Source organism: Acanthopagrus latus, chromosome 21 (assembly GCF_904848185.1).
Source record: "Acanthopagrus latus isolate v.2019 chromosome 21, fAcaLat1.1, whole genome shotgun sequence".
NCBI lineage: Eukaryota > Metazoa > Chordata > Actinopteri > Spariformes > Sparidae > Acanthopagrus > Acanthopagrus latus.
Genome location: NC_051059.1, coordinates 25,512,489 through 25,539,447, shown reverse-complemented (window position 1 = coordinate 25,539,447; position 26,959 = coordinate 25,512,489). Strand labels below are relative to the sequence as shown.

General features: G+C 42.1%; 1 protein-coding gene across 7 annotated transcripts in view; it reads left to right on the top strand.

Moving 5' to 3' along the window:
- Positions 1–26,371, top strand: part of LOC119010800 (disco-interacting protein 2 homolog C) — a 158,864-nt gene extending 132,493 nt beyond the window's left edge. For 2 of the 7 annotated variants that reach the window (XM_037083273.1, XM_037083277.1), the window contains exons 13-38: positions 380–482; positions 580–644; positions 788–881; positions 1,021–1,140; positions 1,645–1,759; positions 2,725–2,864; positions 3,401–3,537; positions 3,628–3,836; positions 3,992–4,106; positions 4,716–4,917; positions 5,015–5,124; positions 11,443–11,523; positions 12,011–12,134; positions 13,595–13,716; positions 14,651–14,762; positions 14,857–14,966; positions 16,264–16,394; positions 17,330–17,498; positions 17,578–17,748; positions 18,826–18,855; positions 20,867–20,928; positions 23,563–23,620; positions 23,706–23,780; positions 23,925–24,099; positions 24,582–24,705; positions 24,915–25,167. In XM_037083273.1, coding sequence (XP_036939168.1) covers positions 380–482; positions 580–644; positions 788–881; positions 1,021–1,140; positions 1,645–1,759; positions 2,725–2,864; positions 3,401–3,537; positions 3,628–3,836; positions 3,992–4,106; positions 4,716–4,917; positions 5,015–5,124; positions 11,443–11,523; positions 12,011–12,134; positions 13,595–13,716; positions 14,651–14,762; positions 14,857–14,966; positions 16,264–16,394; positions 17,330–17,498; positions 17,578–17,748; positions 18,826–18,855; positions 20,867–20,928; positions 23,563–23,620; positions 23,706–23,780; positions 23,925–24,099; positions 24,582–24,705; positions 24,915–25,167 — 3,207 coding nt within the window. Of the gene's footprint in view, positions 1–379; positions 483–579; positions 645–787; positions 882–1,020; positions 1,141–1,644; positions 1,760–2,724; positions 2,865–3,400; positions 3,538–3,627; positions 3,837–3,991; positions 4,107–4,715; positions 4,918–5,014; positions 5,125–11,442; positions 11,524–12,010; positions 12,135–13,594; positions 13,717–14,650; positions 14,763–14,856; positions 14,967–16,263; positions 16,395–17,329; positions 17,499–17,577; positions 17,749–18,825; positions 18,856–20,866; positions 20,929–23,562; positions 23,621–23,705; positions 23,809–23,924; positions 24,100–24,581; positions 24,706–24,914 lie in introns of all 7 variants that reach the window. The other 5 variants (XR_005072063.1, XM_037083271.1, XM_037083272.1 and 2 more) reach the window with 5 other exon arrangements.
- Positions 26,372–26,959: the final 588 nt, after the last annotated feature.

Genomic DNA, 26,959 nt, shown 5'->3' with positions numbered 1-26,959 from the left:
GAGGCAGGAAAATAGTCTCTGATTTAGCATTCACTGTTTTTTTTTATCAGGTCGTTTTATCAGTTGCTGACGGCTTCATGAGATGTAAAATGGTGAATCAAATGTTCTGATCGTCCTGTTATTAACTGTATAATTTGAAAATGAGACATGAAAGTTGTCTGGGTTTGTAGAAAATGTCAATTTTCACCTCAACAAGAAGTTAAATTAGATTTTTTTGTTTTGTTTTATTCCATCAGCAGTCGACAGAAACAGTCTGTCTGAACGACTCTGAGCTGCTTCAGAGCTCCATCTCGTTCTCTAACAGCGACGTCTTCGTGTTGATCCTGACACACATTAATCAGTCCTCTGTCTCTCTGTCTGCCTGTCTGTGTCCGTCCAGTATAAGACCTGTAAGGACGGCAGCGTCCTCGGCGTGACGGTGATGAGGATAGCCATGCTCACACACTGCCAGGCCCTCACACAGTCCTGCTCATACACAGAAGGTAACACACACGTTTCACACTTTGGTTTTCTCCAGTTTGATCCTCAAACTGAGTCGACCCGTATTTACAACGACGTGTTGTTTCTGTCGCCCCGCAGCCGAGACCATAGTGAATGTATTAGACTTCAAGAAGGAAGTAGGACTGTGGCACGCCATCCTGACTGTAAGACAAAATAAATAACTTTTATTTAGTCGTCGATGCTTCTTGCGGTGTTATTCATACTTGAACGTCACTCTTTATTGTTCCCTGGAGTTCCCTCCAAGCGTCGCTCACCCTCTCTGTTGTCTCCTGCCTCTCTCTGACAGAGTGTAATGAACATGATGCACGTCATCAGTATTCCCTACGCCCTCATGAAGGTCAATCCTCTGTCCTGGATCCAGAAAGTCTGCCAGCACAAAGGTAAGAACATCAACCTGAGCTGAGGGAAAGTGCTCCCAGAGATACAGTAACTAACACAGATTGTAGGTTGGAGGGGATTTTGTGATTGTCGGGAGTTTGTTGTAAAATCACTTGTGTTGTTTGTGTGTTTTGTGTGTAGCTAAGGTGGCGTGTGTGAAGTCGCGGGACATGCACTGGGCTCTGGTGGCCCACCGGGAACAGCGAGACATCAACCTGAGCTCCCTGCGGATGCTGGTGGTGGCTGACGGTTCGAATCCCTGTGAGAACAAACTCTCTAAAACATTAAGACATTTTGTCCCGTGGAATCGTCTGAACGAATTTAATGACAGTTTGACCCGTTTATGATGATGTTGGCTTGGGTTCATTCCAGCAGATATCTCAAACTGTCTGACATCTCGAGGAAACTGGATATTTTGTGTTTTAATAACAACAGCAGAACTAGAAGAGACATAAACTGTCTCGGCTTGAAATCAGCTTGATGATGAGCGCTGTTCTTCACTACCTCGTCTTTAATTGATTATCAATTTTATCAGAATTTAAATTCTCACCTGAGAAATAACACACGGATGTTTTTAAACTGCAGACTGAGGTGGTCCAGGAGCCTGAGAGACAGAACTGAGGGCTAAAACATGCCTCGCTTTGAAGGGGTTTGGAGAAACCTCACAAAAAGTGATGTCAGAATGTGAATCGTAGCGTCAGGACTCGCTGTAACGAGCCGCCTCCACCTCGTCAGCGCTCACTTCTTCTGCCGCGTCTCTTTCAGGGTCAATCTCGTCCTGCGACGCCTTTCTCAACGTCTTCCAGTCTAAAGGTTTGAAGCCGGAGGTCATATGTCCCTGTGCCAGCTCCCCCGAGGCCCTGACTGTAGCTATAAGGAGGTACACACACACACACACACACACACACACACACACACACACACACACACAGAAGGCAGCATTTGTGATTATTTAAAATATAAATAATCGTCATCGTAGTTTAAACATTTTAAACATGATTTTAGTGGTTTGCATGTTAAATATATGAATGAACGCTCTTCTGTAATATAAGTGGCTGTTCTGTGGCTCCTCCCTCCTCCCTCCACTACACCCTGTTTTTATTTTAACCCTTTCAAACTTCTGACTTTACAGTTTTGTGGCTGTTTGAAACAGTCACGTTACAACGTCTCCTCCTCTGTCATCATCCTCGCTGAAGTTCAGCATGTTAAAACCACATTACAGTCGAGCCGAGGTGGCTTTTATTCTCCTGTCGTCTTCTTTCTGTTAATTAAGACGCTGTAAGACGCTTTTAGGTTTGTGTGTGTGTTTGTGCCACACACAGGCTTATAAAAAGCAGCAGGGGAGGTAGTAATGAACTTTATTTTGAGCTCCTTTAAAACTAAAAAAACCTAAAAACACACTAAGTGACTCACAGCAGCTTTAACTTTAACCTCATTTTGATTCTAACTTTGGCCATAATCGCTCTGAAAGGTGCCAACAGTGACGACCGGAGCTCATTTCACAGAAACACACAGCTGTACCACGGCTTTTTAAAGTTACTCTCCCAAAAGATGTCCTCATTTTCCACCAGTGTGTCCTCATCCTCTAACAAACTGTCTTTATTCTTGTGTTGAAAATTTTCGAATAATGGCAACTCTCTTTAAAATAAATGTCGTCACCCGTCACAAAAATATTGTGACTTTACAAAAAAAAGTCAACATTTTTCTCACATCTCCCCAACCTGCTGTATTTCCAAGTAACGTCCTCGCTCTCGGGATCTAAAGTGCGTCACGACTCGTGAGCTGTTCACGGCCCTCCGTGACCTTTGGTGCGATCTGATTGGCTGTCTCCACCCCCTCCTGCAGGCCCGTGGAGGAGGGCAGCACGCCTCCTGGTCGCGGCGTGTTGTCCATGCAGGGTCTGAGTCACGGCGTGATCCGGGTCGACTCCGAGGAGAAGCTGTCGGTTCTCACGCTGCAGGACGTCGGCTCCGTCATGCCCGGAGGTGAGAGGTTCTGGTTCTGACCCGAGTACTGAGTGTTTCTGCTTCAACTCCACTGCCTGTCAGACGGAGATCTGATGGATGGAGTCTCTCTGCAGAGTCATATTTTATTTATTTATTTTATTCAAAGACCTTTTAAATGGAAACAACTGAGAAATTAAGGAATTCACTCAGCTGCTATCAGACTTTTTTGTCATTTCATTCTTTTCGTCTTTCTCTTATCTTTCTTTCCCTTCCATCCCTTCTCATTTTTTTTTTTATCCATTAAGTTTAATATTGTCCTTTCTTCTAATCCAAGTCTTTCTTCTTCTTCTTCTTAATTCAGATTCTTGGTGTCGTTCATTAAATGACTGCAGGATTTCATATAAAAAGGAGTAATTTTCCTTTTTATTAAAGGATCGTCATCATATTTCCCTTGAAAACTGTCAGTTCCAAATCATTTTATTATTTAATGGAGGAAATCTTCATGTATTGCTACACACATCTGACCTGTAACCTTCATATAATCACCCCGTCTCGTCTCGTGCGTCCGTCTGTAGCCATGATGTGTGCGGTGAAACCAGAAGGCGTCCCTCAGCTCTGTAAAGCCGACGAGATCGGCGAGCTGTGTGTTTGCACTGTCGCCACGGGAACCTCCTATTATGGTCTGGCCGGCATGACCAAGAACACCTTCGAGGTGAGCGTGTGAAGGATTGTGTGAATCAAATCATTTTTTCCTCGTCTTGTATGTTTTTTTTTAAAATCACGTCCTTGGAAATGTCTCCAGGTGTTCCCGACGTCCAACATCGGCGCTCCCATCAGCGAGTTCCCCTTCACCAGGACCGGCCTGCTGGGGTTCATCGGACCTGGAGGTCTGATCTTTGTGGCGGGGAAGATGGACGGTCTGATGGTGGTCGGGACGCGCCGGCACAACGCCGACGACATCGTGGCCACGGCGCTCGCTGTGGAGCCGATGAAGTTCGTGTACAGGGGCAGGTGAGTCCGGTTGCAGCTGGACTCAACAGTTTGACTGTTGGACCGACAGCAGAGCCGAGAGGAGCGGTTCTTCTCCGGGTCGTCTCTACTAGAAGTCGCCTGGCTGTTACATTCACAGTCATGATGTCGTCCTGCTGTGTGTGTCGGTGTTTCAGGATAGCGGTGTTCTCCATCACGGTGCTCCATGACGAGAGGATCGTGGTCGTGGCCGAGCAGCGACCCGACTCCACCGAGGAGGACAGCTTCCAGTGGATGAGCCGAGTTCTGCAGGTACACATCGTTCACAGCAGCAGCATGTTTACAGCCTGTAAGAGAAACAAATTAACTTGTAAGATCAAACCAAACTGTCCTGAAACTTTCCTTCATTACAAACTCATTGCAAGTTAAACACAGTGGTTTGGTGCACAGTGACTCCGGTTAAATAAGTCCTAGTCCTTGCAAGCTTAATGTCACATTTCTAGAAGTTTAAGTTTATAGACTAATGTCACAAAACCCTGAGTCTCTCTCTCAGCCGGCGTGCAGACTGCGGTGAAACCATAAAAGTTGTCTGCATTTTTTTTTTAACAGCAGCAATAAAACCAGATCTCTTTATTCCTTCACCGTCGCAGATTCTCTCGGGCTGATTTTTCCGTTTAGCTCATCGGCTTGTCGATTAATTTGGAGGCTGAGACGTGATGTGGCGGGACGCACTGAGGATGGAGATGATGCAAAACATTTATTTACAGAATAAAAGCATATAGAATTTCCCGTTATTGCACTTTTATAAATTGTGTTTCAAGCGCTGACTTGTTGTATCAGGCGTTCAGAGACCAGCACAAACTCACTGAATGTATCAAATAAAAGAATATGAAGGTTTTCAAACTTTCTTGTTGTTTCCAGGCGATAGACGGTATCCACCAGGTGGGGGTGTACTGCCTGGCTCTGGTGCCCTCCAACACTCTGCCCAAGACTCCTCTGGGTGGCATCCACCTGTCTGAGACCAAGCAGCTGTTCCTGGAGGGGGCGCTGCACCCCTGCAACGTGCTCATGTGTCCGCACACCTGCGTCACCAACCTGCCCAAACCGCGGCAGAAACAACCAGGTGGAGTACGAGATAATGTTCCAGAGACTTCACTGAGCTTCAGTGTGTTTCTGGTTCCTTCGTCTCATGTTGTCTTCCTCCTCCTCCTCCTCCTCAGAGATCGGTCCGGCGTCTGTGATGGTCGGGAATCTGGTGTCGGGGAAGAGGATCGCTCAGGCCAGCGGCAGAGATCTGGGTCAGATCGAAGACAATGACCAGGCAAGGAAGGTGTGTGTGAGACGGGGGCTGCTGGTTTTCACCATCATCACACACGTTTCACACCTTCATGATCATTTTGTTTTATCCGTTTCAGTCATTTATTAGAACATTCATCATGTCGAGGCGTCATCACATCACACGAGGCAGCAAAACCTTTTTCTTAATTCATCTTGCAAAATCAATCCCTCAGATCTAAAATGCAAAAAGACTTTTACATATTTTTTTTTTATGACTCAACATTAAAAAGCAGTTAATGGAGCTCAGTCAGTCTGAAGCCAGTAAAAAGTCGGTGTTCAGATGCTTTGGTGCCGTTGCTCTTGTCACATCTGTGCAGATAAAAATGAGTGAGACGTGAGAGGAACACGAGACATGGAGACCGGCGAAAATAAGAAAAGAAAAAGAAAACAACAAAGAATAATTTCCGCAGAGAGACAACAAAAAAAGCGGGAGCAGGAGTGATGGGGAGGACCGAGGCCGTGTGCTCCTGACAGAAGCGATTCTCTTCTCGTCTCTCGTGCTGAAGACGTCATCAGTTCCAGCGTCAGGCAGCCGGCGGCCGCACATGCTCCGTAGAGTCTGATGACAAGAGACAGATCCCAAATAACAACGATCACTGGGAGGCTGCAGCGGCCTCACAAACACGCTGCCGGGCTGGATGTTTGTTCGGATGTCGCCAAATACATGCTGATGAACTTTGTCATCTTCTGGATTCAACAGAAGATTCCTTACATCCTGACTTCTGGCACATAAAACAAAAATAACAGTGTTTGTAGGAGAAACAGAAGCTCCGACACAAAAAATATCTCCCCGTTTGTTTTGACTTTGTTTGACAGCTACAGGAGGAAAAACACACTTTACTCCGAGAGTTCTCTGATCTTTTATGTCAGTAAAAGTACCTCAGCGTACAAAAGTCTGAGCATGAAAATGTAAAAGTTGAAGAGCTCATTAGTAAAATTAGCATTATGCACATTGCAGGATTGTAATGATCAGTGCAGCTAATGTTGCAGCTGGTAAACATGGAGATAATTTCAACCACTTCATCCACTGCTGGGTGGTTTAATTGATGTGTTTTTTTGATTAATTCAAAATATCTAAGTGTGCAAACTGCTGCTGCAGCTGACAGGAACCATTATAACCATGAACTGTAATGTAACATGAAAAAACTCACATATCAGACTGAGGAGACGAGATGTTACCGCTCGATCCGAACCGCTGATAATCCACGATATCACTAAAAGAGAGACGTGATCGAGAAGTTAAAGTCTGACGCAGCCTGTGAGACGTGAACGCTGCAGACTGATCGGAGGAAAAAGCTTCAGTGTCATCGGTTTGGACGCGGCGTCGTGTCTGATCCGATCTGATCACGACCATTTAAACCTCAGCTGAAATGAGGCTCGGTGCCATGATGCCGAGTCCAAACTGGATGATCGTGTTGGTGGTGACCCGCTCAGACTGTGTCGTCGTAGCGGCAGCGACATGTTTACTCGTCCGTGTTGAATTAACGGTTTAATCGACTTTGGCGGCTTCTGTCTGCACATGAAGCAGCGGTTCAGGGAAATGAGCTCGTGATTTCAGAAACGGTTCTGATACGTTTCACAAGGTCAGACGGGTGAGATCCGTTCTCAGGGACAGTTTGTGATTTGGGTGAACTCTGAGGTATTTCTGCTCTCTGTGCTTCTGATTCTGATTCTCATCGTCGGTCCGTCCATCAGCTCATTGATTCGTTCCTTCATCCATCACTTCTTCTCTAACTCGTCCACCTCCATCCCTCTGAAAACGCAGCCCTCCGTGTGAATGAGCTGCTCCTGCTTTGGCAGTTGTTCCTGTTTATATTGAAATGTTCTGTGTGTGTGTGTGTGTGTGTGTGTGTGTGTGTGTGTGTGTGTTGTTGCAATCTTACAGAGTGAGTGTGATTTACTTGTGAACGTCCTCTCTGACAACATTTATTCATGCGGTGCAGGTTGGCTGAGCGCTGCGCCGCTGCACTCAGGAGCTCAGCCGCTCTTCTCATCAAAGTTAATGGACACATGCTGTTTAATTACAGCCGTTTCCATAACGAAGCGTCCTGCTGAAGCCGGAGAACAAACTTTCTGGTCAACTCCAGCAATCAAACCGAACAAACTCCAGATGCACCTTCTTCACTCAGGACGTGTTTAAGACATATTTTATTTATTTCACCACCTCAACAGAATAGAACGCAGTTGTGGAGGAAGTGAAATCTACTAACAGCACTTTGTACTTTTGTTAAGTGCTCAATAAATAACGTTTATTATTGTTATTAAAAATACAACACTGTGAATTTAAAGTGTTAAAAGTACTCATGCAGAACTTTATTACACGTAATTTCATGTCGGAGCGTTTTAATGTTGCTGTAGAAAGTAATGATGAAATGTTAGTTTTGCTAACAGAAGAAGAATTCGATGATCTTATTGTGTCGTCGGTCTACGATTCCAGTTTTTAAACTTGGGAAACTTCCTCAAAATGATCCGCTGTTATTAACTTGTTTCTTCTTGAAATATTTACTTGTCTTGAGGAGTTTGGCAAATCACACGATGCTTTAAAACTCCTCACGGTGCGACGTCAGTCATGCCGCCATCACGTTTTTTACTCTTTAGTTCATGTTGATTTAAGTTCCTCACGGTGTCTGATAACGACATCAGAGCTGCACACTTCACCACCGGCTCTCACAAACTGAGAAAACTCTGCAGCGTGAGACCAGATTCGTATCTGTCGCCTGGAATTTAACGAGAACAGCGCCGGCTCACAGCACACAGAGGCTCTTTGTGTCGGTGTCCAACATGCCGGGTCCTCTCTGGTGGAGATAACGCGAGTTTTATCTGCAGGCACGTTCCTGTTTGTTTCATCTCCAGCCGGGGGGGAAGTTTAACCAGCGGTCACAGCATCGCTTACATACCACACAAAACACTTTTACTACTACATCTGATCCTTTGATGGATTAAAACTGTGAGTCTCAAACAACAAAAGACATCTTAGTATCCCACAAAAACATTTCAACATTTCAACATTTCAAAGTTCTGGTTTTCATATATTTTAATATATTTTGCAGTCGTTAACTGTTAAAGTTAAATCTGTGCCGCTGTGGTTTTACAGTCAAATTCTGTTTTTGTTTATTAAATCTCAAGAGTAAAAAAAACAAACAAACAAATGTTTCCGTCCAAACATAAATTACACTTCACAAATTGCACAATATGAGCAATATTAGTTTTACTGAAGGTTTTAATGTGTTTGATGTTTCAGAAAGAGATTTTAATCACTTGAAGATACTGTGTCATGTTGGAAAAAAGAAAATTCAAACACAGAAAGGAAATATTTTAGATAGACGATGTTAATAAGATGGTAATACGAACAGTTGTCTCAGTAAATAAGTTTTACTCAGAGGAGAATAATGCCGCAGAACATCGTTTGAAGCTGGAAAGTCAGATGCATGAAAAACTCCAGTAAAGTTAAACATTATGAAACTGTGTCGTTCTTTGAGTTTATTTAATTTATTCGGTCGTCAGTAAAGATTTTTCTCCAAAACTACATTGTGCACTTTTCATTCCAGCTGTCGTTATTAGCATTTTATAAATGTACATCAGGGATAATTCCCAAAAAGTGTCTATTATTAGGAGTTTATGATCAACATGGAGAACAGTCCTGCACACACCGGGTCATTTGACGAAGTAAAAATACGAGATGATTTATTGATATTTTCATGTGTTTTGCGATCAAAATCTAAAGGTTTTCACAAGATAACACTCGCTTATAATTTATATAAATAAGCTGAACCTTCAGATTTGTGTCTCTCGTTTCCAAGAGTTTGGAGTTCCTAGAAAACTGGACCTTTCAAGAAGTTTGAAAGAAAGTTCTGGTCAAGCGGGCGGTTTTTATATTTTCATTGTCATTTTTCTGTGACTCGGGCGTAGATGATCCGACGTTCACACAGTTTTGTCTTTTGCTCTCTGGTTCCTGTGTGTGTGTTCAGCTTCAGCACTTTCGGACATTTTGGATGATCGTCTCGGCCTCAAACGGTCGATGTCGATGTGCGAGGCAGGAAACTGAGGGGAACCAGAGAGGAAGCAGACTTTAATTCGCCGTTATGAAAGTTTTATGAAAGCTCAGCGAGTCGAGCCGACAAGCAGCTGACTGATGTTTTCATCGAGGGGAGAAAAACCTTCTTTTAAAACTTTTAACCCCCCCGAGAGATTTGCGATGCGTGCAGCTGCTGGCGAGCAGTTGAGAAGACGTTTCGTCAGCCGGAGAGTCGACTCACCCGAGTTTAAACAGTGAAACAGGAAACCTTGAGGAGCTGACTGATGTTTTCAGCGGCGAGGCTGGAGGTAACATACTCACCGCTTCAACGGCTCACGTACGACTGAATCACTTAGATTAACAGTCATGACAACCGAGGCGTTCGTCTTTGTGGCGGCTTGTATTAAACACACAGTACAGTCATCACACGACATCCCAGCCTGAATCAGAGACAGAATACTGACACTTTAACATGCAAATCCACATCATCACCTGAATCATTTTAGTTCGTTCTGGATCTGATGTTTTCATGTCAAAGTCAAAGAGTTTATGGTCGTATGTTAGAGTCTGAATGCAGTTTTACAGCGAAACATGAGGGGATGAAGTTAAAAATATTATTAATAATAATAATAATAATAAGAACAACAATTAAATATAATGTGAATTGTTGGAAAGTGGTAAAGAAATAAGCTGTAGAAAACAAACCGTGTGTGTGTCTGACTGTCACTGATTATGTATCTCATTCCAAACATCTGCTTGTGTTGAAAACATTTTAACTCTTATCAGCCAAATGTTTTCCATCCGGAGCGACGGGAGAAGTCTCTGAATACGTTGATGCAGTTTCAGACTGATGATGGAACGACAGCAAGTTAGAAAACTGCTGCCGATATTTAAGCTCATGTTTAACATAGGAGCTTATGAGGGCTGGTAGCACTAGACCTTCATCAGATGAGGTGAGACGGAGTGAAGTCCGACAGACATCCCTCAAAATCCCATCAAACACACCTGGACTAACAAATCCACGTAACTCGTAAATCATCATAACAGGAAAAGTTAATATATCAATCAATGCGTGTATGTTCACAATAAGTATAACAGTATAAATGTAACACACAAGTAGGTTGATGTGTCTTCATTAGTCTGTCCTTGAACAAAAAGGACATGAAATTAGGCGAATATATATCGATATATATCTATATACGCCGACGACGACCACCAATTTTCATGAAAAAGTTCTGTTTTTTTAAATTGAAAAAACACTTAAATCCAATAAAACGGCCGATGTTGCTGTGGTTTTTTTGTCCAGTGTGAAAAAGGTTTTACGTACGTACAGTTAATGTGTTAAAGCTTCCGAACAAACATCAGTAAATAAACATTCCAGTTTTATTCCATCACACAGAAAGTTGTTCATGTTGCCGTAGAACTTAAAGGTTTCGTGGTCACGTGAGTCGCTCTGACTAATGCTAAATATCAGCTTCCCGTCAGCTGCCTGAATGTGAAAAACAGAAAAACGGTTCCCAGTCGAGCTCCTTCAGCAGAACAAGTCGCTGTAGACCGGCCGGTGTCAGTCGGCGAAATTTGTTGCACAAATCAAGCGCTCCCTGAGTCCCGCCAGACGTGACGAGCCATTTGCTTTGTGGTTTGAGGGGTTAAGACTCTGACAGCTGGATTCTCATCACACACACACACACACACACACACACACAATACTGATTTTCTCTGGCAGAACAAAACGTAGAACATGAATCACACTCCCTGAGATTCTCCACTCGGCAGCAGAACTTGAAAAATTCATGAGGCCAGAAACAAACTCACTGTCTTCTTGATTTGTTCTCTCCTCCCTCCTCTAATTTCCATTTTCTCTCTCGTGTTTCTGCTGTTGGAAAGTCTTGTTAGCGTCACCTCCATCCTCTTCCCTGTTAAGTGCACCGGATCCTCTCCGAGTCACTGAGATCACTGAGATCACTGAGATCAGTGAGATCACTGAGATCAGTGAGATCACTGAGATCACTGAGATCACTGAGATCACTGAGATCAGTCTGCGTCAATATTCACTCAAGTTTTTTATTGAGACTCAAAACGTGAGAATTCGCAGCTGCATTTCCAGCTATGAAGCTTCTTTAAACAGTCGATCTGATGGCTGCCTGTTTCTAGTTTTTCCAAATTCTGTTGTTTATCCTCCATGATGCCTTTACGTGCTCAGAGTGTGTGTGTTTGTGTGTGTGTTTATTTGTGAATATGTGTGTGTGTGTGTGTGTTGTTATCCAGTCTCACTGTGTGTGTTTGTGTTTTCAGTTCCTCTTCCTGTCGGAGGTGTTACAGTGGAGAGCTCAGACCACTCCGGACCACGTCCTGTACACACTGCTCAACTCCAGGGTAAGACTACACACACACACACACACACACACACACACACACACACACACACACACACACATACACACACACACACACACACACACACACACACACACCAGCCAAGTTCCAGTTGTGATGCAGGAGTAAACGTAATCAATCACAATCAAATCTGCAGTCTCTAACTTTAGACGTTTCTCCAGAGGATGAGCAGTCATACATAACTGATGGATGGAGTGTGTGTGTGTGTGTGTGTGTGTGTGTGTGTGTGTGTGTGTGTGTGTGTGTGTGTGTGTGTGTGAACTGTCTGTCTGACGGCTGTGTTAGTTTGCATAATGGCAATATGATCCGCTGGTGTGTTTACAGCTGTTCGACGCCGAGATGCTGCAACGGAAAATATGACATGACATTTGTTGATTCACACACTGATCGAATGTGTCAGTCATCTTTCTGTGTGTGTGTGTGTGTGTGTGTGTGTGTGTGTGTGTGTGTGTGTGACCTCCTCCAGGGTACGACAGCCGGCTCACTCACTTGTGTTCAGCTGCATAAGAGGGCAGAGAAGATCGCCGGCATGCTGGCCGAACGTGCCCACCTGCAGGACGGAGACCACGTCGCGCTGGTCTACCCTCCAGGTAAACACTGACCCCAGACCAGCGTGACGCTCCGGCTCAGTGTCCAGTGATTTGAATTCTTTTATATAGTTATAAGAAAGTTTTCAAATTCTCAAACTGAAGTATAACTTATTGCATATCAAAATAAAAGCTGATGCTATTGAACATTTCTAGCTCTTGGCAATAACGTCCGTCTCCACACGTGTCTCGAGTCAACACTTCGATCGGATCTCAGTGGGACAAACAGACTCAAAGAAAAACAGAATTTAGTGTTTAACATTTGCTGAATTTACAAGAAGGCCGAGATAATTAGGAGTTCATCAGGGACAGTGTTTCACAAGGTTTGTAAAGGTTATCTTAACTCAACAAATCACAAAATTGCACGATTTTTGAATGGACCCTGGGACTTTCAAAGACAATATACAAGTATTTATTTATAAAGTTTGACATGTTCTCAATCAGAGTGTGAGCGCTGTAAAGAAATGCGGTGACAAACCGACACTGTTTACAAGGAAAGAACCAAACTAATGCCGAATTTACAAGATGTCACCAATGATTCAGAAGTTGTTGTAGCCATGTTGCTCCAAACTTTTTACAGTTTCTCCTCAACAGCAACTCTCAAATTGCATGATTTCTTAAGGGAGTCTGGTGATATTGTGTTTACTAATTGTCAGTGACTGGATCAGTTGAACGTCGGCAGGTTAAAAGAGCCCAAACATGTAACTTAGATCAAAAATGTTTCTTCTTCTTCTTGAGTCGACGGTCCTTCAGTGTGGATATTAGAATGAGGTCACATGTGGACCGGACCTCCTCTGAAAGTGGTCCAAGTGATCGGACGTGTCCTCGGTGCTTCTCGGAGACGTCGGTGTGTCCCATGTTACACAAAAAACAAAAGACAGCGTCCGCGGTGAATAAAGAACGTTTGAAGTGCCGATCGATTGACTGTGCAACAAGAATAAGAAACGAAATTGGAAATCTATCATCGAGTGAAACCTGATTTGCACTAAATTGACTAAAACGTGGCAGAAATCCGCAACGATCGTCTAAAACTGGTAAACAAGGACGAACTCTGGATGTTTTTAAATGAGTGCGGACGCGACAGAGACGTTGAGAGCAGCTCAGTGGGATCGAAGACAGCGCCGCAGGGAGAATTAAGGGAAGGAATTGTAATTTCCCCTCCGAGACGCGGAGCCTCGCGTCCATCACGGCAGGACGGACGCAGCCACGCGGGACGAATTCCCCGACACGAGGAGATTGTCTCAGAGCAGCGTTCAATTAATCGCCTCCAGAGTCCACCGCTCAATACTTAACCTCCTCGCCTCCGTGGACGTGTGTGTGACTGTTTGTTTTCTCCTTTCCTTCATCTCCATCCTTCCTCCTCTGTCTTTGTTACCTCACCTCCCTGTTTCTCCTCCTCCATCTTCCTCCTTCTGTCTGTTCCCTCCTCTTCCTCCTCTTCCTCCTCTTCCTCCCTCCACCAGGTGTCGACCTCATCGTGGCGTTTTACGGCTGCCTTTACGCCGGCTGCGTGCCGATCACGGTGCGACCGCCTCACCCGCAGAACATCGCCACCACGCTGCCCACCGTCAAGATGATCGTGGAGGTAAAAAAAAAAAAAACCACAAATTATTTATGATTCCTAAAGAGAAAGTTGTCCAGTGTGGAAATATCCAGAAACAGAGTCACCTGTTCTGATATTATTCTCAGTGTGAGCATTAAAAAAGAAACGTCTCAGTGCAGAAGACAGAATAAAATGTCGGCAGTTAAATGTTTACGTTTCGTACACATCATATAAGAATGTCTTTGTGGGATCGACACATGTGGCCGTTTCAATAATTGTAAATGTTTGAACGACTGAATATTTAGAGCGAGATTTCAGGACATCTGCAGCCGTGTTTGCCAAAACAGAAGCAGATATTTAAAACTAAAACATGATTTAATGAGTCAGAACTGCTTTTATTACCAAGGAAGTTTACACATATGAGGAATTTGCTCAAAACAAGAAATAATACTAAAAATACTTGAAGGACATAATAAAACTATAAAAATATAGAGTGTGAATATAAATATAACATCAAATTTAAAGCTGAACTTAAAGAAAAGTAACAACTGCTGCTGTATTCACCCTGTGAAGTGAGTTAAATCAGCTTAATCGGGAAAATGAACGATATTAATGACACGTTTAGGTGAACAAACGATGGATGCTTTCAGCTTTCAGCGCCTCAAAATGTAAAAGGATCCAAACAGATCTAGTTCAGTTCAGAACAAACTAAAGTTCAGAGGCAAAAACACTTCAACAGCTTGTAAAGAAACCAGGAAAACCAGCCGACGGTGTGGAAAACTAAATGAATAAATGAGTGTGAGCTGTGAATAACGATGAGCCTCGTTCGTCTTTTGAAAGAGATCCTGGCAGCAGGTCAGAGTTACTCTGCCGTAAATCTCACCGGAGAGTTTTATTGAGCTGCTTGTTTCGAGGAAGTGATGCAGGATTAAAATCCAAGCGCTGTTTTCTTTCTTGGTTTTTTTTTTTCCCGCAGGTGAGTCGCTCAGTGTGCGTGATGACCACACAGCTCATCTGCAAACTGCTGAGGTCGAAGGAAGCCTCGGCCGCCGTGGACGTCCGGACCTGGCCTCCCGTCATGGACACGGGTATACACACACACACACACACACACAGATGCAGATGTTGTGCAGGTGTGTTGATCTGATGGTGTGTGTGAGACACTGAATGTTTTCTCCCCAGATGATTTGCCAAAGAAGAAACCTCCTCTGCTGTATAAACCGTCCAACCCCGACACGCTGGCCTACCTGGACTTCAGCGTCTCCACCACCGGCATGCTCGCTGGAGTCAAGGTACACCTGAGATCACCTGCAGAGGATCACCGACGGGATCATTTCTGTTTATTTGACTTATTCAGGCCGAAAGCAAACATATGGAAGCTCATTTCTGCCGGTTAGAGAAAAGAAGTTGATGAAAACTTGACGAGAGACAGAAGCTGTCATGGTTAATCAGAATTATGAGATAAATGTTGAGTTTTTATCTGATCATTTCGATGACTTTTATCTCAATCGTGGCTTTTTTTATGTATAAATTAGGATTTTCTGTCTCTTCTGTTCACTTTTCAATCTCATAATTTTCACATTTTTATTCTGTAACTATGAGTTCTGATCTTATAAATATGACTTTTATCTCAATGTTGTCATTTTTTCTCACAATTTATCTTTTAATCACACAATTTCAAATTTGTACCTATAAACTTTTATCTCTGGCTTTTTTTGAACCCATAATTTCACTTATTTATCTTAAATAACACTAACCTTTGATCGTGATTTTTATCTTAATTTTGCTGTTTCTATGATAATTGTGATTTTAAAGCTCATAATTTGTCTTTATTACCTTATAATTAGGACTTGTGACATCAACTGTGGCTTTTCTGTCTCATAATACATTTTTTAATCTCATATTTTCACTTTTTTATCTTATAATTATAACCTTTGATCTAATAAATATGACATTTATCAAAATGTTTCTCTGTATCTAATGATAATTGTGAGTTTATAACTCATAATTTATCTTTATAATCACATAATTTGGGGTTTTTATCTCGTAAATATGACTTTTCATGGGAGTATTATATATTTAAAGATTTTTTTTTTTCATCAATCTTGATTTTCATCATTTTTTAAATCTAAACTGGCTAAAATGAGCTTCAATACAAACAACTGATTGTAGCAACTTATAAGCATCTTATGTTAGAACAATATTAGAACTTTAATCACAGTCAACATGAAACCTTCATTAACAAACTCTCCGACAAACACATGAACAACACCAGCTCGCGTTCGTCTCACGCTGTCCATCCGGTTTAATCACCGTTCTTAATGAGCGGCGCCGGTGCCAGAACACAAAGAGAACAACAAGTGTGTCGGTCCACGAGGTCACTGCTCGATGTGCCGCGGACGTTTTTACAGTCAATTAATCGTTTTTCATCCTCAGACAGGAGGAGCTGATAGATAAAACATTTAGTGTTTCCACGTAGAAAAGGAAAATGGAAAACTTCACGTTTCTCTCTGTAAATCCAGATGTGTGTGTGTGTGTGTGTGTGTGTGTGTGTGTGTGTGTGTGTGTGTGTGTGTGTGTGTGTTGCAGATGTCTCACACAGCCACCAGTGCCTTCTGCCGCTCCATCAAGCTGCAGTGTGAGCTTTACCCGTCCAGAGAGGTCGCCATCTGCCTGGACCCGTACTGCGGCCTGGGCTTCGTCCTCTGGTGCCTTTGCAGGTCAGACGAACAAACAATCGACATGAAAGAAGAAGCAGGAGAAGAATACTTGGATATACAGATTGATTTTCTTTAAAGATTATATTTGTTTATGTCTTCATGTGTGAAATCGTGTGATACAAACTGAAAAAAATGTTTTTATGTTGTTTTTTTTTTTTTTTTCTTGTGTGGAAACTGAGTGAATTTTTCTTTTTCATGTGTGAAACTGGCCAAATTTTTTTTTTTTTTGGCTTTCACACGTGAACAAAAAACAAAAAACCTTTCACACAGGGGTTTTCTGGTGATCAAGTTTCTAATGCTGATCAAAATTTCTCTCCTGTGTTTGTGAGTTGAGGTGGAACAGTCTTTTTTATTTAGTGTTTTTTTTTTTTTTCCAAGAAGAAGTATTTTTTTGTGTGATACCAAGTATTTTTTTAGAAGTATTATTTTTTCCATATTTAAATATTTTTGTATTTTATTATTTTTTTTATGTTTTTGTTGTTTCAGGAGAACTTTCTTTTTTATTTGTGAATTTTTTTTCTTCATGTGTTAAATTGATTTTTCCAGGAGAAATTTTTTTTTTTCATGCAAGGTGCCGAGTGATTTTTTTTTTTTTTTAGGAGAATTTTCTTTCTCACATGTTGAACTGAGAGGATTTAAGAATTTTTTTTAGTCATATACAAAATCAAGTAAAAAGAGTTTTAATGCTTTTTCAGTGAGTGAAGAAAATAAACAGGATAATTGTGCTTTTTTTCATATACAAATTTGAATTTAAAAAAAAACCCAAAGAATTTTTTGAATTTTTAATATTTATTTATTTATTTGAGGAAAAAAAAATTCAGTTAGGAAAAAAAAAAATGTCACTCTGTCTCACACATGGAAAAAAACCAAATGAATTAAAGATAACTGGAGCAGCAACAGTCACTGACTCCCGTCCGTCTGGCTCGTGTCTGCAGTGTGTACTCAGGTCACCAGTCCATCCTGATCCCTCCGTCAGAGCTGGAGGTGAATCCGGCTCTCTGGCTGTCGGCCGTCAGTCAGTTCAAAGTCCGAGACACTTTCTGCTCCTACAGCGTCATGGAGCTCTGCACCAAAGGCCTCGGCCTGCAGACCGACTCTCTGAAGGTAAAAGTGGCGCTGAATGATCCGATGGACGTTTTCTGATAGCGGCCTCTCACTCTGCGTCTCTCTGCCCCCCCTTCAGTCTCGAGGGTTGGACTTGTCCCGGGTGAGGACCTGTGTGGTCGTGGCTGAGGAGCGTCCCAGGACGGCCCTGACGCAATCCTTCTCCAAACTCTTCAAGGACCTGGGGCTCCACCCTCGAGCCGTCAGCACCTCTTTCGGCTGCAGGGTCAACCTGGCCATCTGCCTGCAGGTCGGTCACGCTGCCGCCGCCTCTCTGGTTCTGTCGCAACTTTTTGAGGAAGGTTGAGGAAATTTCTCGGTGTGACAATTTGGCTGCTTTTTGTCCTTTGTGACGTCGGCTGATGTTGACCTGTAGGACTGCGAGCAGCTGAAGCTCTTTGTTAGCAGCTGTATTTTAGCTTTAGTGCCTCGTCATAACTGCAGGTGAAGACGACTGAAACTCCTCTTAACTGTAGGTTAGTTTAAAAATGAAAAGCAGCTGAGTTTGTGATTGTGCTTGTTTGGCTGATGAAGTGATGCCTTCAGGGACAGTGGACTCGTCCCACAGATACAACTCTAAACAGTTTTCTCAGCCTTCAGTTTGGGGTTTGAAGCGTTTGTGTCGTTTACAGCTGACAGAGAGACACAACATCCAAATTAAAGCCTCGTCTTTCTCTTCTTCCGCCGTCCTTCACCCGAACAGACGAGTTAATGAGGCGTCCAGATGTTTCTGTCTGTGTGTCTCTCCGCTTCAGCCTCGTCCTCCCATTTCAAGCTCATCATTGTTTTTACATTTCAGCCATGATTTGCAGCCTGAAGCGGATCAAATCTGGTTATTCTTCTGGAATAAAAGGATTTAATTCAGTCAAAGTTATTTCCATGTTTCCATTCAATGAAAACAAGCTGAGGATTTTATTTATATTAATGATGAACACGTCACATAATCTTCAGTTCAGTGTTGTAGAGATCAGTGATTTCTAGCTGCATGGCTCATGTTCTGAATTAACAGAGTCAATACACACTAATATAACAGCTGATATTAACCAGGATATTGATCTTACATTGATTAACTGTTTCCGGCAGCTTGAAATGACCAAACTAACATCTGGCTGAAGAGTGTTTTCAGTCCTGACTGCTTGTTTTGTTTCTTTAAGTTTTTCCATTTTGACATTTTTCTTCCTTCCCTCCTTCCTTGTTTTAATCATAACCCCGCCCACATTTCTCATACGTGGTTTTGTCTCCACCCTTCCTCCTCCTCCTCCTCCTCCTCCTCCTCCTCCTCCTCCTCCTCCTCCTCCTCCTCCTCCACCCCTCTTTGCTGCTGTAGCCTCACAGGCTGGGAAAGCTTGCCGACCAGGTAGGGAACCACCATCAGTCCCCCCCTGAACCACCACCACCACCTCCACCCCTCTGCTTGTCAGCACATCACTCATCAGCTGGCTGTAGATCAAAGTTTTGAGGCATTACTGCACTGAGAATGTAGATTTGAGGTTTTAGTTGAAATGTCACACAGACGGCAGGAGGTGTAGTCAGGCACTCACGACAGAGAGATGACATAACCACCGATTTTAATTTCAGGAGGAAAAAAAATTACTTTTTTTTGGGAGGGAAAAAGTTTTCCAGGACGAAAAAAAAAAGAAAAAGATTCATCTGTGAATCAGAGCAAAACTTTTTTTTCTTGTTTGTTATGTTTTGTTTTTTGCTCGGTTTCTCACATGAAAATAAAAAATAAGAAAAAATACTGGGAAAAAAATTACACAATTTTATATTTTCTTTCCTAAAAAAACATTTTTTTCCTAGAATTTTTTTTTTTGTTCCAAAAAGAATGTTTTTCCTCCTGCTCAGTTTCCAACATGAACAAAAATCTGACATGTTTTGTTTCCTGAAACTTTTTTGTAATTTCAGACCCTAACCCTCCTGAAATTCTTTTCTCTTGAAAAACTTTATTTTTTGCTTAGTTTCCCACTTGAAAATAAAATCAGAAGACAATTTTCAGGAGAAAATTTGAATTTGATTTCTGTTCCTGTTGGAAACTTCATATGAGAATTAAAAAAAACATAATAATAATAATAATAATAATAATAATAATAATAGTAATAATAATAATAATATAACTTTTTTCTGGAGATAACAGATTTTTCAGGATAAAATTTGAAATTACAATTAAATTTTTTTCATGTTGAAAACTTCACAAGAAAAGCAATTTACAGATGAAAACTTGACATCAGGCAAAATAGGCTGAAGTTCATCACCACCACGTGTTCTAAATGGGACTAAAATGATTCATATTTAAAAAAAAAAAAGAAAAGTCTTGTTCCTGAACCTTTTCTCATTTCCAAGTTCTCATTCATAACCACAGGAGACCAGAGAAAAAACCATTTCTTCGCTGCCCTGCAGGGCTTCTGTTGAACCACCTGCATGGATGTGAAATGACTTTAATGGTGCTGCTGTCTGGTGTCACCGGCCACTTAGAGTCCAATAAACCACCGTTTCTCTTCTGTTCCAAACACTTTATCAGTGAATCATTCGATATTCTCCTTCTGGTGGAGTTTCAAAGCAGCGGTCTACTTCAGCTGCTCATGTCGATGATGCTGTGTGCCGGTTTGTGGGCTTCTGACTCCCAGCATGCCGCGGTGCGTCCGGTGGTGGGCTCTGCAAAGGTTTTAATCCCAAATCACCTCTGAGAGAGAAAAGGGGGAAGGAGGGATGGTGGAGGAGGAGAGAGGCGGGTCGGAGCGAGGTCTCTGTCTCCTTCTTTTTCTCTCTCTCTTGATTTTTCTTTGATTTTTTCACTCTCACGTCGTACGAAACATTCAGCAGACATCTACATGTGTGGATCAGACACAGGACAAATCATTTAAAATGGATTTTAGATTTTTAGAGTTTGTTCCTCTTAGTGTCGATTTGTTTAATGTGATCACTCGTCTACGTCATCATCACCTCTTTCTTCACTCTTTCAGTCTGGTTTGGTTTCACTTTCCCCACTTTTTTTATTCCCTCTAAAATATTTTGTTTTTGTTTTTGTTTGCATGCTGATCAAGTTCAGTCAGATTTACATCAGTTGTCTTTAATACTGGGATTTTTTTTTTTTTTTTTTTTTTTTTTATTTGAATTTGTGTTTGTTTTGTTTTGCTGATTTTCATCTAAAATCATCCCACTGCTGTCGCTCCCTCATCGCTCTCCTCACTGTTTGTCTGTAAATGCGGTTTTGTTGGCGAAGCTTTAACCTCGTCTATCTCTGTGAGCACTGAAGCAGCAGCAGGCTGGTAGACGTAGACGTAGAAGTCGTAGCAGCAGGAGAAGTTTCTGTCTGCTGGTTGTGACTTTGTGTGACGCTGCAGTAAACTGTTGCTGTCGCTGTTTCTCAGGGCACCTCAGGACCCGACCCCACGACTGTGTATGTTGATATGAGAGCGCTTCGGCACGACAGGTGAGTTCAACAAACAAATCCACACACCTGAAGTCGTTTATTCACAGCTTTAAATGATGGAAGATACATCAGTCTATTAATCCTGCCTGAGCTGTTACAACCATGACGACCTTGCTGGAAATTTTCTTTACTTTTATTTATTCATCTGTTGGTGAAACATCTTGATGACTACTGGACAGATTTTTTTAAATTTATTTTTTATTTTTTAAATACATTAATTGTAATAAAATTCCTAACGATGGTGCAAATTCCTTGACCTTTTTCATCAGGCATCACCAACAGGTCAAAATTTCCACCAGTCCATCGTGGAAATTCATTGTAAATTTTGAAATCACAAAAATATTTTCGGGGGGAAAAAAATGGTTTGGAAAATTTTTTCTAGGAGAAAAGAAATCTTAAATCTTAAATTTTTTCTAGGAGAAAAATTGAAATTAGCAAAATAATTCAGGAGAAAAAAATGACATTTTCAAGCAAATTTTAATTGCAATATTTTTGAGGAGAAAAAAATGAAATTGCCAAAAAATTCAGGAGAAAATTGAATTTTTCAAGCAAAGAAAATAATTAGGGTTAGATTTAGGGTTAAAAATTACACTTTTTTTTTTTTTGAGAAAATTTACCTAAAGATTTCAGGAGTGAAATTACAAAATGTTTTGGGACAAAAATTGAAATTACCAGAAAAATTCACAAGAAAAATTGAAATTTTCAAGCAAATTTTAATCACAAAAAATTTTTAGGAGAAAAATTGAAACTACCAAAAAATTCAAGAGAAAAATAATTTTCAGGCCAGAAATATTTTCAGGAGATATAACATTTTTGTGGAGATATTTTAAAGCACAAAACATTTTCAGGAGAAAAATTGAAATTACAAAAGAAAGAGAAAATATTCAGGAGAAAAAAAAAGCCCAATTGAAACTGATTCAAATTTCCAGCAGTTCTGCTGCAGCCTCTCTTGGGCGAGAGCTTCATGAATGTGGAGCAGGCTTTTTATTTTTTATTTTTTTATGAACGAGAGCTCAGCGAACCCTCAGAATAAATAAAGTCTTCAGTGAAAGATGCTGATTCGAATGCACGATCCGTTCTACAGCTGAGAAACCGACGATCCGGCTGTTAAAAGTTTGAATTTAATGAGGAGCTGAAAGTTTCCAGCCGACGAAATCTCAGCCAGACTGAGTCTGAGTCACAGCTCATGCTGGGTGACACCATTAATAGAAACTCAGGAGGCTCCAGAATGTGTTTGGGCCCAGAGGAGAAGTTTCTGAACCAGCCCGAAGTTTGAAAAATCGCCTCGAGGGCTCAACATTAGTGTCAGACTTCATGCCTTCAGCTGTGGAGACACCGTCGGTCTCCAGGCAGCAGAGATGGACAACAACTCCTGGAGGACGAGCAGGACTCCAATTTATTCAAATGCGTCCTGACGTGGTGGTCCGGTGGGATTAAAGGAGCAACACTGAGGCCGCTTCAGCTCAGCCAGACTCCAGCTCACAGAAGAAACTGTTAAATGTAAATCTGAACACATCACAAGCCCGAAAGTTTCCAAGTGTGTCTGGGAAAAACTTCACTTTCCTGCCGTCTGATGGAGCAGATCATTACAGCTTCAGCCCGCTCTGCTGTCGTTTGTCGTCCAGCGGACACGTCTCAGTCCTGCTGTGTTTAAATATAACTGTCAGCGTGAACGATGACATGTAATCACTGCTGCTTCGAGCCGTCTGTGTCTCCAGGAGACGCTCTGAAATCCGACCCACCGCTTCTGTCAGATTCTTTCAGGGATCAATAACTTTTTATTTTTCCTTTAAACTCGAGCGATCAGAACAAAAGAGTGTTTGTGTGTTTGCAGAGTTTCTTTGTTGTTTCATCACACATGATGTATCTGTGGATCAGATCAACATTCGCAGGTTTGATCCTGCAACACGTCCTCGTACTTTAACCCACAGAACGGATCAGAACCAGTGACGCCAAAAAAACCTTTCCTAAACAAACAGAATAACTGCAGCAGGCGAGCTGGACCCTCGTCATACGGCTGCAGTTTGGTTATGACAACTTGGTTTGTTTGAGAATAAACAAAGTAAATATATTATTTTATTATTGATAGAACATCATGAGGAGTGACATGTTTTTTTCTCTCAAAAATTCCAGAATAATTGATGTTTTCATGTTGAAGTCTGATAAAAGAAAAAATATTTTCAGGAGGTTTTTTTCTCTTTTTTTTTCACAAAAAAAAAGAATAAATTCAAGACGGATTTTTTTTTTTTTTCTACCTACATCACCCTGATTGGGGAAAAATTCCAGGACAATTTATTTTCCAAATTATTATTTTTTTTTAAATATATGAAACTGGAAAATGAATAAATAAATGAATAAATTTGTCATGTGGGAATTAAATTTTTTTTTTATTATTTTTTTTGGTTTGAAACCAAATAAGAAACAAATTTCAGGTGGAAAACAAACTAATGTCTGACTGACAGATCGGAGACAAACTGTCCTCAGATCCTCCTGGTAACGACTGTTGCAGCTACGATGTGACCTGAAAAGGCTCCGATATCAGAACGATCCGGTCCGACCCGTCACTCTGACGGCACATTATTATAACTTTAATGTTTATTTGCTCTCTGAAGCTGCAGCTGTTTGTGTCTGCAGGGTCCGGCTGGTGGAGAGGGGCTCGCCACACAGCCTGCCTCTGATGGAGTCTGGGAAGGTGAGGGTCTGTTTCTTTCTTTAATCTTTCCTGTTGTTCAAATGCTTAAATAACTCAAATGTTGATGTTTGGCTCCTCCCCTCAGATTCTGCCGGGGGTCCGGATCATCATCGCCAACCCAGAAACCAAGGGACCAATGGGAGAGTCGCATCTGGGCGAGGTGTGTCTGAGCTTCAGATCCCTTTTTTTACCTGAGCTGAGATCGTAACAACAGCAACGTGTTTATTATTGATTCATCCATCATGTACATGCATATAAAGACATTCTTGATAGAAACAGTATTTCTGGCGTTGTGTGTTTGCAGATCTGGGTGCACAGCGGCCACAACGCCAGCGGTTACTTCACCGTGTACGGAGACGAGGCGCTGCAGTCGGACCACTTCAGCTCCAGGCTCAGCTTCGGAGACACGCAGACCGTCTGGGCTCGGACCGGATACCTGGGCTTCCTCCGCCGGACCGAACTGACCGACGCCAGCGGAGGTGAGCGCGTGACCGAGGTCACCCTTCAACATCATTCAGTATCTGTTCCAACCTTTTTAGTCGGCCTGAGTTTGACCATTCAGACTCCCAAACAAACCCTGAGGTCGTTCTGAACGCAGCAAACAGAGAAAAGTTGAGTTCACGTCGACCTGCACAGGAAGAAACGCTCTGATTCTAGTTTCCAAGTCTCAAACCGTTCAGTCACGACGACTCGCTCTGGCAGCAAACTCCTCGAGGACACATGAAATATTTAAGACAGCTGTCAGAGCCGAACCAGCGGCAGGTTCCGGACTCATGTTCTGTAAAAAAAAAAAAATAAAAAAAATGTGGATCCACTTTTAGTTTATTATATGAGGATTTGTTGAAAGTGTTCCGGTCAGAAGAGAAGCACAAAATGTGAACACGTGTTGGTTTGTTTTGTCCCTGTGTGTTGTAAACTTCTGTCAGAAAACTAAAGTGTGTGTTTGTGTGTTTGTGTGCAGAGCGCCATGACGCGCTGTACGTGGTCGGCGCTCTGGAGGAAGCCATGGAGCTGCGAGGGATGCGTTACCACCCCATCGACATCGAGACCTCCGTCATCAGGACGCACAAGAGCATCACAGAGTGGTGAGAAACGACTGACGCGGCTTCAGAAACTGCACGACTGAAACACAAGTGTCACCGAACTTTAATCATGTTTCCATCAAAATGTAGGAAAATGTATCAGTTACTGATCCAAACAGTCAAACTGTCGAGTTAGAATCTGCACAAACCTGTGAGATCTAACTTGCCGTAACGCCATGTTGTTTCTTCTTCTTCTTCTCTGGTGGCTCCAGCGCGGTGTTCACGTGGACCAACCTGCTGGTGGTGGTGGTGGAGCTGGACGGCTCGGAGCAGGAGGCCCTGGACTTGGTCCCGCTGGTCACCAACGTGGTGCTGGAGGAGCACTACCTGATCGTGGGCGTGGTGGTGGTGGTCGACATCGGCGTCATCCCCATCAACTCCCGCGGCGAGAAGCAGCGCATGCACCTGCGCGACGGCTTCCTGGCCGACCAGCTGGACCCCATCTACGTGGCTTACAACATGTAGCGCCCCCCGGTGGCCCGACGTGAAGGTGGATGAAGGATTCATCAAGGAGGATGCAAAGACGGTCAGCTCCTGAGACTTGAACGAGCAGAACCGGAGCTCTGAGGCCGAGTTCGTGGCACGACAGGCAGCACTTTCTCCCAGGCTCGGTGGGATTCGAACTCAGCCTGAGAGGAAGTGCAGTCGCCTCCCCCGTCCAGAGCAAGAAAGTCAGAGTCCGTTTGTGTGGATCGTTTACTGAAAAGCGTCAGGGAGGCGGCAGAAGAGGACAATCGTTAACGTAGCAATCCGGGCGTCACTCTATATTTTCCCGTTAAAGTCGGTTGTTTTAAAATGTTTTGTTGGTATTTTAACATGTCCTCGGGAAAAAAAAAAAAAAAAGTGTAGGCTATTTTTTTGAAAAGGATATTTACACACAAAAAAAACAAACAAAATAAACTGTGGCAAAAATGATATTTTAGGTTTTTACGATATCAAACCATTAAGGAGCGAGATATGTTTTGATACGAGGGCGGGGTCAGAGCGAGGTACGACACGTTTGTTTCTTGTTTTTTTTTTTTTTGTAAGTGTTTCATTTTTTTGTATCATTTCCTGAACCGTCCGTCCGTCACATCTCAGCAGGAGATCAGCGTGCTAACTTTCAGAAACAGCTGCAGCCTTTAACTCCCTTTATTTTTCCGTACAAACGCGCTTCGACCGAAGCGAACGCGACACATTAATCCATATCATGTAAGTATGTACAAAAAGAAACTGATTTAATTTATTTTGTTTCTCTTTTAGAAGTATATGACTGAGACGTTCAAGAATGTTTTGCTCTTGAATATTTGCTAATATAAAGAAACAAAAAAAGGCGTTGTATTATCTGGAGTGAAGCTCGCTCGCATCAAGCATATTATGGAAAAAATAGAAATATATGATTATAGATTATATTAAGAGATGAGTGAAGGATTCACAGCAGACAGAAGCAGTTTGACACACAACGCTGTTTTTTTTTTTTTTTTTTTTAAATCTGCGTGTTGGTCTGAAGAACGAGTGAAACTTTGAGGAGTTTGATTCCACGTGAAGAGTTCTGATCCAAAAACACCCAGAGACGGAAGATTTACACCAACTTTTATTAAATTACAGCTATAAAAGTTTTCAGTAGACTTCTTTTTAAACATAGTTCTTTAAATCGGTAACTTGCGTTCTCAAATAGAAAAAAAAAAAATCACCTAAAATAACAGATTTTTACCTCAGAAATTATTCAGAAATATAAAGAATTCAGAATATTTTAACTGGATAAAATCAATAAAGTTTCTACAGTGAAATAATCTTTCGTCCTGCGTAAAGACGATAAAGACGATAAAGACGATACCAGCAGCGTTTGATTTACTCGTCAAACTCAAGTTTTAAAAGAGAAAAAATTTGAGAGAATTCGCCTTAATTTTAAACAGAATTTCCACCACTGCTGCTGCATATGTGACAAAAGTAGCTGCATGTAATCTGATAAACTGCCTCCAGTTGCATTGTGGGTAATGTAGGCTCCATCCTTGGCTGTATGACTCATTATGGGCAACTCAAAGACCAAAACTGACACAGAAGAACAACAGATATAATTTTTTATTCCACGTCTTCTTCCTCCTTCACAGAACCTCTAGCCTACATTACCCACAATGCAACTCGAGGGTATTGTGGGTAATGTAGGCGGAGGACTAGATAGACATTTTCAAGAGGTGAATTAGAAATATTGATGATTTAATTTAAACCTCTGCTGCCCTCTTGTGGCCACCAGGAGGAACTAGAATAAACCCAAAGT